The sequence below is a fragment of the Hipposideros armiger genome, unplaced genomic scaffold (assembly GCF_001890085.2).
Source record: "Hipposideros armiger isolate ML-2016 unplaced genomic scaffold, ASM189008v1 scaffold_500, whole genome shotgun sequence".
In the NCBI taxonomy this organism is placed as follows: domain Eukaryota; kingdom Metazoa; phylum Chordata; class Mammalia; order Chiroptera; family Hipposideridae; genus Hipposideros; species Hipposideros armiger.
Window position 1 is genome coordinate 1,173,408 of NW_017731850.1, and position 12,545 is coordinate 1,185,952.

General features: G+C 42.3%; 1 protein-coding gene across 1 annotated transcript in view; it reads right to left on the reverse strand.

The window, feature by feature from the left end:
• The window catches only part of NCKAP5 (NCK associated protein 5), a 940,156-nt gene that overhangs the window by 620,791 nt on the left and 306,820 nt on the right, over positions 1-12,545 (reverse strand). Inside the window, exon 5 of the mRNA XM_019667544.1 lies at positions 7,597-7,641. Coding sequence (XP_019523089.1) covers positions 7,597-7,641 — 45 coding nt within the window. The remainder of the gene's footprint in view (positions 1-7,596; positions 7,642-12,545) is intronic.

The window sequence follows — 12,545 nt, forward strand, 5'->3', positions numbered from 1 at the left end:
GTCCAACCCATTGCTTGACCGACCGCAGACACCTAATAACAGTCTGCTGCATCAATTCATGAATGAACAAGTGAATGAAATAAGGAAGGAAAGGTGGTCTTCTTTCCTTCGAAATTCTGTGTTTTGCTGGAATATTTTTGTTGTGATATTCCTTTAAACTATGACAGAGTGGATGGTGAGTTGTAAAGATCAATCTAATTCTTTTTGAGTTAAACATGTTTCCCTTAAAAAGTTCATTAAGAAAGGTTAAAATTCATATGTACAACAAAATATTTAGGTAGCCTATGTGACTCCCCATTCATATTACAGTAATTAGAGCAAATTTAGAGTTCCTAAGATACGCCACTCCAGACATTTAAGAAGACAGCCCATTTTATACAATCTCGATAGGAAAAAAAATGGAGAGTGACAGTTGAGTTTGGACACTTGTCACCTGGGAGGAGGTAGGGAGAACTGCATTGCAATATTAGAATATTAACACATTTAGGAAAACAACAGCAACAACAACAAAAAAACAACAACAAAAAAAAACAAGAAGTGACTAAAAAGAAAAACAAAAAGAACAGTCTGGGGGAAGTCAAGTTGATCTGAATTTGCATCAAGTGAAATGTATGTTTGCAGACTGTGTTTTATTGGATATCAAGACTGAACTAATCTATGCTGTTTTATAATGCCACGCTTACCATTTGACACACGCACACCTGTGTGTATAAAAGTTGATATGAACTGAATTAAAGAAAATATCAGTAGCCTAAATATCATGCAATAGAAAAAACAGAAATAAATTATTATAGAAAAATTATTGATGATAACGTGGTCTTTGACTAAGCAGGAACCATCTGAGCTAAGTAAGACATTTTCCCTGGCGGCATTTACAATGAACATGAACAAAGAACTGAGAAAAGGAAGAGAATAAATTCCTTGCTGTCTGGTGAACAAAAGGCCCAGTCTTTTCTTTCTCTCATTTCTATAATGCTGTGAGCAGAGTACAGGGGACTGAGAGATTGCTGTACCCAAATACAACTGTGGATAATGTAGTTATTAAATAAATCACATTCAACATTTCCAAACAATTCATTCAGAGCAACAGCAAAAACCACCAGAGGTAGGCTCATCTGGTAAGGATAACTCAGTCCTTTGCAACCATCAGTATCTTGTTAATAACACCACTATGAAACTCAGTTAACTTTATTATATAATATCTTTATAACAGAGAAAAAGATAGCAGTCTCACAGATATCATGACTACTGCCTTTACTAAAGAATGTACCTGACACACTCCAGGGCTTGGTAAGTGACAGGTGTCTTTATTATGATGATGCTTCTTGCTATTATGCAGTTATAATTATTATTTATCATATCAACCTCTCCTCTCTTCCAACTTGAAAGCTGAGGACAAGAACTGTATTTCCTCTGTGCATCCCTTGCAGCCGAGCACAGTGTCTTTCCCTGGCATTTGATGAATTTAATGGTAACTGAAACTTTCCAGTTTTATCTCATAAAGTGTTTGCACCTCAAAGATTATTAGGGTATCATCTCCCATCATGCTTGTGGAAGGCATGTGCTCCTTCTGAAAGTAGCTGTAACTGCTGTAAACTATATGTTCCCTATAGTAGTTATTTTCCATGAGGAGCTGGGAGATGGTTCAGAGTTGAGATACATGTGGAAAAGGCAGTCTTATTAGGTCCCCACCAACATGAAAATAACGTGAAAACACCATAACAGGTATACCAATATTCTAGTGCATTAGGTACTGTTTTTAGCCCCTGATGTATATTAGATTTTACTGTTAACAATTTATAAATGTATGCAATTATTTTTTCTATTTTATAGATAAGGAAACTGAGGTTCATGAGAGAGATTAATAACCTTGTTTCAAATCACATCAATAATAAGTGACGGTATCAGGAGTTGAGCCCAGGGCCACAAGACTCCCAAGTTTGAACTCATAACCACCTGCTATGACACATGCAGTTTCAGTAACACTCTGAGTTCACAACGCAGTGAGAGGCCACAGTCTTACCTATAGCAGTAAGTGCTATGACCTGTGTTCAACATCTTCTAACACAACCACAACATTAAAGAATTGGTTTCTCTCCCTTTCTCAAAACCCTCTGCACCTGCTCCAGTACCCGAGAATCTAGGTACTGGCATGCATCGTCCTTAAAGCACTTCATAGGCTATGTTCATACGTTCATAGGTCAAGTAATATGCAACCGCTATGCTTCTGAGGTGAACAAATCACAGGGACTGTTTACTTCATCCATTGCCACCTACTGTCCAAGAAGTTTGAGCTGAAGGGGTCATTGAAAGCAGGGTTTACTGGGAGAAAGAAGGTGGGAAGAGTGTCAATTCCAGGAAGCAACGCCCATTGGAGGCAGCAGCCCTCAGCAGTGATCCTGTACTACTTCACTGCAGCAAGGAAGTCTCTCAACTATCCTCTCCTGCTTCTTTAAATGACACCTACAGGAACCCCAAAGGATGAAACTGTCAGATATTTGAAAGGAATATGCCTATTGGCTGAACATAAAATGGCACAGCTCTGCAGCAAAAGTGAGAAGGCTTGGAGTGCAGAGCCTGTTCCCTAAAAATTCTCAACAAATATTTATTGAATGAATACATAAATAATGGAGCCCTAACTTCAATAGTCATAGGGAAGGCTGATGACCCTGAACCGGGTGATGTAAGCCATCGTCACAGTGCCCACAACTTTTCTCCACTCAAGTCTCTCATTTGAAACAAAAATCAGAAGAGTATGCACAAGGTTTGGACTAGAAGAGTATGCACTTCTCTACACTTCATTCAAAAACCTCCAGGATCCAGCAGGACCTGATGACGTCCCCTGTCAGAAGAGAGCCCACCAGGTCCAACCTAACTTCCCAAATATATACATATACATTTTTTTTATTATGTGATTTTCATTGACATACAACCAATCTAAAGACACAAGTCCAGCTCTAAAATAAGATGCTATAATGTCTAAGAACGAAAATAATACACAGGAATACCAAAATACAGAGTACAGTCAGCCCTCCATAGTTGCAGTTTCCATATCTGCAAATTTAACCAACCGCAAATAGAAAATATTGGGGGAAAAAAGTTACATTGTTGTTGATATGCACTGGGGACAATGATGTGCTAAGTACTATGCAGTTAGGCCTACTATGGTTGTATCTGTACTGAATAGATGCAGACTTCTTTTCTTGCCATTGTTCCCTAAATAATACAACTATCTACATAGCATTTTCATTGTATTAGGTATTATAAGAAATCTAGAGATGATTTAAAGTATATGGGAGCATGTGCATAGGTTATATGCAAATATTATGTCATTTTATATAAGGGACTTAAACATCCACGGATATTGGTATCCGCTGGAGTTCTGGAACTAATCCCCTGTGGGTACCGAAGGATGATTATGACAAGCTTGAGTAACAAATTCTCCACAAAAAAATAAAAAATAAATAAATATAATCCACATCTAAAAGTTCCCACAAAGCCTCATGGTACTAAACAATAAAAAAACTTCCTTGGGTATCTCCATTTTTTCCTAATAACAGATCTTACCCTGTGATTACCTTCTTGCTTTATCTGTGACCTCGCCACACCCACAGCCAAACTCTGGCCATAATAAGTTCCCTATGAGGTACCTACCACCTTGCTTGCAAAACAAACTTCTTTGAATAAAACTTTTCCAAATGATAAACTAGGGGATTAGCATGATGTCTGAAATGCCAAGCAAATCTTATAAATATCAGCTGACATTCTAGAAATCATTTTTGGAGGAAAGTCATAGCTGATATTCACACCTGAGAAGTGAGGAACAGTTACCTTCCATGCTGAAAATGAGAAAATGAACAAAGCTACATGAAAACTTTCTGTACATTCTCCCCATAAAGTCATGTGCCATATACCAATATGGCTGTCAATGACAGACTGCATATAGGATGGTGGTCCCATAAGATGATAAAGAAGCTGGAAAAAAAAAACAGCTGAGAAATTCCAATCACCTAGTGATGTGTTAGCTAACGTTGCAGCTCAACACATTACTCATGTGTTTGCGGAGATGCTGGTGCAAACAGACCTACTGCACTGCTACTTGTATAAAAGTACAGAACATACAATTACAGTAGTAAGCTATACCATCAGTTTTGTGTAAGTACACTCTATGATGTTCGCACAACGACAAAATCACCTAACGACACGTTTCTCAGCATACATCCCTGTCGTTAAGTGGTGCATGACTGTAAATAATAAAAAAGACAAACTGCCACTTATCCACCTGAGATACCCCTGGTTTTCCACGTAATGAGTAAAAATGATGAAAACTTTGATCATCTTCATATGGCTCACACAAGGCACACAAACTCATTTTTTATGCTCTAAGTATGGAAAATTGCTCCATTTCTAAAGTAAATATATACTAGGAACTTGCAGATATCTCAAGAATGCCTTGTAGCTAAAGAAAGTAACTTCACTGCCTACTCATTTTGCTTAATTTGCTAGTCTCCCAGCAACTTCGTGCTCATGATTTTGTCTTGTTTTATATCCTAGGATAAGGCAACAGTCCAGAACCCTGGAAAGTCTACTTCCAGCAGCCAGCAGCTCACTGGGGGACCAGTCTCAGGATGGAGTGTTTTCCCATGATGACTTCCTGGTAATGTGCATGTTACATGCATTTCACGCATCTTCTCCAAACTACATTCCTGTAACTAAGCTTCAAAAGCTTCTTCTGAATTGTTTATTCTGTATTTTAAAGCTCCATCAGCTGTTGGGATGATTTGCAAGATTCTCTTTCTTTTGGGTTAAGCAGGATTGGTGAGCGTTACTGGGCCTTTGGGTGGAATCCCCGCTATTTAAAATTCCTGCTGCTGGGATTAAAGGAGATAATGCCTCTGAAAGCCCTTTGTAAACTGTAAAGTCCCGGGCACATGTAGGGTGCTGTTATAATATTAGCCATCACAGCAATAACCACAGTCCAGCTGTAATGTGGGTTTTAAAATGCTGAGAGCCATTTGGGCCTAGCCTTTGTTTCATCCCCAACCCAGGGTCCACATTGGTACCCGACACAGCAGAGCCTCTCAAGGAAGTTTTGTTTGGATGAATAAATGAATGACTTTAAAACATCACATCGTTTTCCAAATTAATGTCAACAGGCAAAACAAAGCTAGGTGTGACAATTTAGGTCATGAAAATACTCTGCCGAAAAGCCTGGGGTGCTGAGAAAAAATGCTGCAGAACAAAAAGTTCTTCTGAAGAGAACTTGTCCGATGATGAAATGTGTCCCTTTTCAGTCAGTATTGGGGAGGGAGAGAAGAAGCACAGGTTGGGGCAGGAATTTCTAGTAGCCCAGGAAATTCGTATTATTGTAGTTCATATGGTCTAAAGAAGGAAGCTGCCATCTCAGAAAAAGGAAGGGGTAATGAGTTGGAGGGGGTTAAAATGAAAAACAAGCAAATAAAAAACCACAGAAGCAGTAAAGGTTGTCTCAGCACTGAGCAGTGGAAGTGCCGCCGTATTCCCCAGACCCTGTCTTGCTAGAGGTGAAAATGACAAGACTTTGTGGGAAGAGAGAGGGAAGAGGCACAGTGGGAGTGGAGCAGTAGCTGAGGAAGAGTTATTGATATGAAATTAATTATTTTTGGGAAAATGCTTTCATGAGCGTTTGCAGGAATACCTCTGGTCATTAAAGAGGTGATCCGTTTTAAGTGCCTATGTGTAGGGAGGGGTGTGTGAGGAGGTGGGGGATAAAAATAGAAAAGAGGACGGTCATGTCCAGAAACAGGGCCTCTTCTATCTGACTCAACAGAAGCCTGGAGAAGAAGACGGGAAACTCTGGGGCGGCTGTTGGTTACTCGGGAAAGCAAAAGCGGGCATGGAATTTAACCCTAGGGGATGAGGATATCCTAAAGGCCCCTTTTTACTAAGGGGTGGGGTAGGGTGGGGCCTAGGAGGGAAGGAAGACTGCCTGCTACCCAGGCGTTCAATAGGGCTCCAGCAGCAGGGAGGGCCTCTGCACCAGCGCCCACTAAGCTCCAGAAAATATCGTATTTCTGCCCATCAATCAACATTAAGCTGCTTTGGGGGCTGAGCTTTCTGCACAGGCAGTTGCCAGTAGCAACAGGGCACACACTTATAGCTCCTGGCGAGCTGGGGCGGCTGCAGAAAGGGAGGGGCGGCCAGAGCTAGAGGACCTGAGCCGTTGGATAGACACGGTTAGGGACCCACTGGTGATTGGCCGGGGGGTGGATTACGGGGGACAGGAGGGGGGTGAGGCAGGCACGCCCTGCTGGGGCCAGGCCAGGCAGTGGTCCAGGCTGGCCCCTGGGGTTGGGGGTTGGGGGGAGTCTGGTGGCACAGCAATGCCCGTGCCAAGTACAGCAGCCTCCAGGCTCCCCTGGGGGCACCTCGCTCTGCTAGCACCTGGACAAGGAGCCAAGGCCAAGGGGCAGAATGGGCGCTGATCCTGCTCTTGGGAGGGTCGGATCTGCTCACTCCCTGCCACCCCTCTCCCCCGCACCATTCAGAAGTTTCTGGAGGATGCCGCGTGGAATTGTGTTTCCACGTGTGCATGTTTTCCTTTTTACTTCCAGCACAAAAGGAACGACCCACAGGTGGAAAGGGTTGTGTGTGCGTGCGTGCGCGCGCGCGTGTGTGTGTGTGTGTGTGTGTGTGTGTGTGTGTGTGTTGTGCGGGGCAGGGACTGCGTGGGCCCGGGAAGGTGGATGAGAGAGCACACAAACCCACCTGGTTCCCACCCGCCTTCCAGCCTCGGGTGTCCAGGCGCGCGAACGCGTGGGAAGAGAGCCCATAACCTCGCGCCTCCTACCTAAACTTCTCCCCCTGGTGTTGGGATCTGGTAAGGAGGAAAAGAAGGGCGACAGTGAGGGAGGGCGGCAGAGTGCCGAGATGGACCCAAGAGACCACAGAGGGAGGCACAGAAGCAGGGAGTCAGCCGGGACTAGTGGGAGCAGAGGGACCGGGAGAGGTCGGGACAGCATAGTGCTGGGGACGCGCCTGGGACGGGAGCGGGCTGGCATCTCCTTACCTGGCCTGTGTTGGAGCATTTTGCAGTGGGTCGGGGGCGGGGTGGGCGCCGCCCCCCGGGGGGCAGAAGCTGCAGTGCTGTCACTTCGGGGGCAGCCAGGCGCTGGCCGCAGAGCCCGGAGTTGGCAAACTTGCCATGCCCAGAGCCCGCGGCGGTAGCCTGGGCCACGCGCGCTCCACAGCCAGCCCACCGCTCGGGGTAGTCAGGACACCGTGCTCCCTCGCTCTCTTCCGCTTTGTGTTCCACTGGTCCCCCTGCGCCTGCCTCTGGGTGTCTCCGCGCCCTCTCGGCAATGGGGTGTTTCACTGGCGTTCCTGGAGCCCCTCGGGTCTGAGTGCCACTTTCCTCCTGGAGGCGCGCGTTAAACAGCTGCCCAGGCGCGCCTGGCCGGGCTGCGCTGGTGCGCTTGTACTAGGCAGCTCCGGCCCATAGATTCCCGCCCCCCACTGACTCCCCCTCCCTGTTCCTCCGCCCCCCCCCCATCAGAAGCTGCTTAGAATCGGGCTGTCAAATCCAGCCCATCTGCTGCAATCATAATCAGTCTCAACCGAGCGGTTCTGACAAATCTCCGCCTGGAGCCGGAGTTGGGAAAGCTGGTGGGTGAGGGGTGGGGAGGGAAAGAGGGGACGAAGGGGCGACAGGGACCGGGTGCCAGGAGAAGGGGGCCTAGAGGCTTCTATTGTCTGGCCCAAACAGAGGAACTGAAAGGGGGAAATAGGGATCCCAAAGGGGAAATAGTGCTTTCCTTTACCACTTCCTAGTAAGAAAAACCAGCGCATCCAGGCGGGCCCCTGGCATTCCCCACCCCCACCCTCAACACAAACCGCAGCTTGCAGTGTCTAGATAGAATGAATTTCTGCTAATGAACTAAACTAACAGGTCCTGTAATCTTATCATCAGGCTGACCCAGAGACTGGCACAGATACCCCAAATATTGTGATTGGCAGGTAGGAACTGAACTAACAGTCATTTGTCTGGAGTCAGAAGTTCGTTCCCAAGTACATTTGGGAATAAAGCTTACAGAGGGAGAGCTGGAGTGTAATTGTCAAGGAAGCTCAGCCCTTCGCCTCCTGTTGGTATTTTTGAGAGATAAAAGGAAACTCTGCTTTGGGCAAGAAAATGCTGAACTCAATTTAGCCCCGTTTTGAATTTAAAGAATTCTCATATTTTTTTCCCTATTTTCTCATGGAAATATTATCTTTAAAGAAGGCTATTTTATTAAAAAATAATTACTTCCAAAACTGATATTTCTTTAAGCTAAAAAAATTTTTCTGCAGGTGAAATAATGTGCTCCTTTCAATAATATACTTTGAAGTATTTTAATATGCCACTTCAATATAATCACACATTTTTTTTTCTACTGGTGATAGGCTTACAGGGATTATGGCAAAGTTTTTGTTTAAATAACAAAAAAATAACAGTAGTCCTAGATATATATAAACAAGTCTTAAAGTATACAAAATACATACAATCAATTGGATTTTGCCTGATTTTATACATTCTTCTCAAGTGCTGGGAAATGTTCAATTATACCAAATGACAGTGTTCATTGGTAAAATAATTTGTTGAGTAAACAAATCGCCAGTTGAAAAGTTGAAGGGGAAAATTTGTAAGTCATTTATTCAGGTAGGTGTAAGAGGTAGGCAAAAATAGTATACTGTAGGAATTCAATAGAGTTTAATTTAAACCTCTATTCAAATCATTATTTTGCTTTGTGCTGTTTTGAGAAATATGGGCAAGCGACACTAAGCACCCAGTTATCTAGGCCGAGACTGTGTCTTCTACTTGTTTTGTAGCCCAGTGGTGCTTACAACAGCACTATGGGCACTCCATGAATACTGATGGTTTGAAGTTTTCATTTACAGGTCAGGATTAAAGAGGACATACAGATGGCCAACAGACATGAAAAGATGCTCAAACATCACTAATCACCAGGGAAATGCAAATAAAAAACACAATGAGATACCACCTCACACCTGTCAGAATGGCATCATCAATAAATCAACAAGTGTTAATGAGGATGTGGAGGAAAGGCAACCCTCGTGCACTGCTGGTGGGATTGAAAACTGGGGCAGCCACTATAGAAATCAGTATGGAGTTTCCTCAAAAAAAACTAAAAATAGAACTACCTGTTGAACCAGCAATTCCACTCCTGGGTATTTATCCAAAGAAATACAAAACACTAATTCAAAAAATATATGCACCCCTATGTCTATTGCAGTGCTATTTGCAATAGCCAAGACATGGAAACAACTAAAATGTCCATCGGTAGATGACTGGATTAAGAAACTGTGCTACATTTACACAATGGACTATTAGTCATAAAGAAGAATGAAATCTTACCATTTGCAACGATATGGATAGACCTAGAGAACATTATGCTAAGTGAAATAAGACTGAGAAAGACAAATGATCTCACTTACATGTGGAATCTAAAGAACTGAATAAACAAGCAAACAAGACAGAAACAGATTTAGAGATATAAGAGAAAAAACTGATTTGCTAATCAGGAGGGGGTAGGGATGGGGGAAAAGGTGAGGGATTAGAAAATATAAACTGGTAGCCACAATATTGCCATGGAGATATGAAATACAGTATTGGGAATATAATCAACAATGTTGTACAGATCACGTAAGGTGCCAGATGGGTGCTGGACATATCAGGGGATCACGTCATAGAATGTGTAGATGCCTGACCACTGCGCTGCACAACAGAAAGTGAAGTGGAATAATACTGAATGTCAACTATTATTAAATATATATGTAGTCACAGGATATAAAGTACAGCATAGGGAATAGAGTCAATGGTATTATAACAGCTATATATAATGTTAGAGGGGCAGTAGATTGGAGGGGGGGTTATCACTTTGTGAGGGGTGTAAATGTCTAACAATTACATTGCTTTGTACACCTGAAGCTAATAAAACAAATTTGCAAAAAAAAAATCATATACATCCCTGTGACTTGATAGGTGAGGTAAAATGGGATCCAGTGTTCCTCTCTCCGGTAAGTAAATAAGTCAAGGACAACTACTTAGATATGATTGTGCCTGGTGAGATGTAGAAACAGCAGTGAGGCAGGAGGGATGGGACACAACGAGGGCAGAGGGTTAACGGGGGGAGGCTTAGAGGACAGACAGGTCACTGGGTGGGACCTACCAGGTGCACTAAGGAATTTGGGTTTTACTCTGAGCAATATGGGAGGACATGGACAAAGAGGATTTTGAGCAGAGGAGTTTCATGATCTGACTTTTGTGTAATGAATCACTCTCACTACCATGTTGTGAATTAATTATAGGAGAAAAAGAGGGGAAGAGAGAGATCTGTTACTAGGCTATTGCAAGAAATTACATTAGAGATGATGTCTTGGACAGGACCAGACCAAGAAAGATAATGAGAGTTGGTGGCAATTTGGGATTGTTTTGAAGTTGAGCCAATAGTATTTGCTCAGAGGAGGGTTAAAAAAAAAAAAAGGCAGGACTAAAGAATAGTTCCAAGCTTTGGGCCTTAGCAGCCAAATAGATGAAGATGTTATTAATTGAAATAGGGAAGACTATAGGTAGAGCAAATTTTGGTGGAAGAATAAGGGGTTTGGTTTTGGATGATAAGATTGGGATGCCTATTAAGTTAAATTTTTAAAAATAGTTAATTTATATAAAGCTCTTAGAATAGTCCCTGGCTTTTTGTAAGCACCATATAAATGTTGGTGGTGGTAGAGTTTGTGTTAGTGGGCTTTGTGTTGGTAGGTGTTATCATTATTATTATTGATGTTTGCCAACCAAAATGAGATACTGAGTCAGCAGTCAAGTAAATATTCAAGTATAGTGTTCAGGGCACCAGTCTAGGATGGAGATGTAAATTTGCAGTTTTATAAAATATAGATAGTTAAAATAAATCCATCAGGTGGTGGTCATTAAAGCTGTGAGTACAGTTAGAAAAGAGAAGCTTTTCGAAGACTGAATACTGAAAAGCACTTCAACTGTAAAAAGTCAAGAAGATGAAGAAGAACCACCAAAGAAGACCACCCCAAGTGGTAGCCAGGGAGAGAGAAGGCCAATCAGGAGAATGGATTCCTGCAGCAACCTAGTAAAGATGAGCAGCCTAGTAAAGACAGTATTTCAAGAAAAAGGGAATGATCTACTAGTCATGTTTTCCTGATATGATTGCCTCCATAGGAAACCCAAAAGAATATACAGGAAAGCTATGATAGAATTTATCAAAGTTACTGGATGAATTAATTGTCTAATGTCTGTTTAAAATACAACGTCCAGGATGTCCCAACACCTATGTAAGGATCAGGCACATGACAGCTATTCAGTGTGTGCTGAATCACGTAATGAGCCATGAAGAGATTAAATGTCTTATGCTGCAAAGTATGCTGCAAAGACTAACAATATCAAGCATTAGCAATGATGTAGAACAACGTCAATTCTCGTATGTTGCTGGTGGGAATGTAGACTGTTATTCAGCAAATTTGGAAAACCAATTGACAGTTTCTCATCAAATTAAGCATACATTTAAAAGACCATTCTGGGTGGAGAACACATAATGCAATATATAGATGATGCATTATAGAATTGTACACTTAAAACCTATGTAGTTTTGTTGACCATTGTCACCCCAATAAATTTTAATAATAATAAAAAAGAAACCATCCAGCAACCCCACCTGGGTATTTACCCATCAGAAGTTAAAACATGTGTTTACACAAAGACTTGCACACAAATGTTTACAGCAGCTTTAGTCATCATATCACCAAACTGGAAAGAACCCAAATTTCCATCAACTGGTAAACAGAAGAAAAACCTGTGGTAGTTCCATCCATACCATAAAATACTACTCAGTAATAAAAAGGAACCAACTGTTGATAAATGTAATAGCATACATGAATCTCAAAGGCATTATGCTAAGTGAAATAATAACATACTTTGTGATTGTCTTTTGTTTGATTCCATTTGATTCTAAAAAAAACTCCACTAGGGCCAGCCGAGTGGCTCAGTTGGTTAAGAGCTCGCTCAAGAGTGCGGAGCTCTGAACAACAGCGTTTTGAGTCCTGGCCCGAGCTGAGCTGCTGCTGAGCCGTCAACAGGTGGCAGGATGGCTCAGCTAAAACAAAACAAAACAAAACAAAACAAAACAAAACAAAACAAAACAAAACAAAAACCCCTCCAGAGACAAAAAGCAGATCACTAGTTATCTGGGGCTGAGGTTAGGGAGAGCATTGACTAAAAGGAGTCACAAGGGAAATATTTGGAATGTGGGAAATATTCTATATCATGATTGTGGTGGTGGTTACAAAACTGTATATTTTGTCAAACTCATCAAATTATACACATAAATACAGGTGATACTAAAGAGCTTATTTAAATATGTGCTAAAACAGGGCTGACTGAGTGGCTTAGTTAGTTAAGAGCTCACTCAAGAGTTTGAGCTCTGAGCAACAGTGGTTCGATGCCCGGCCCGAGCTGAGCTGCCACTGAGCTGTCAATAGGTGGCAGG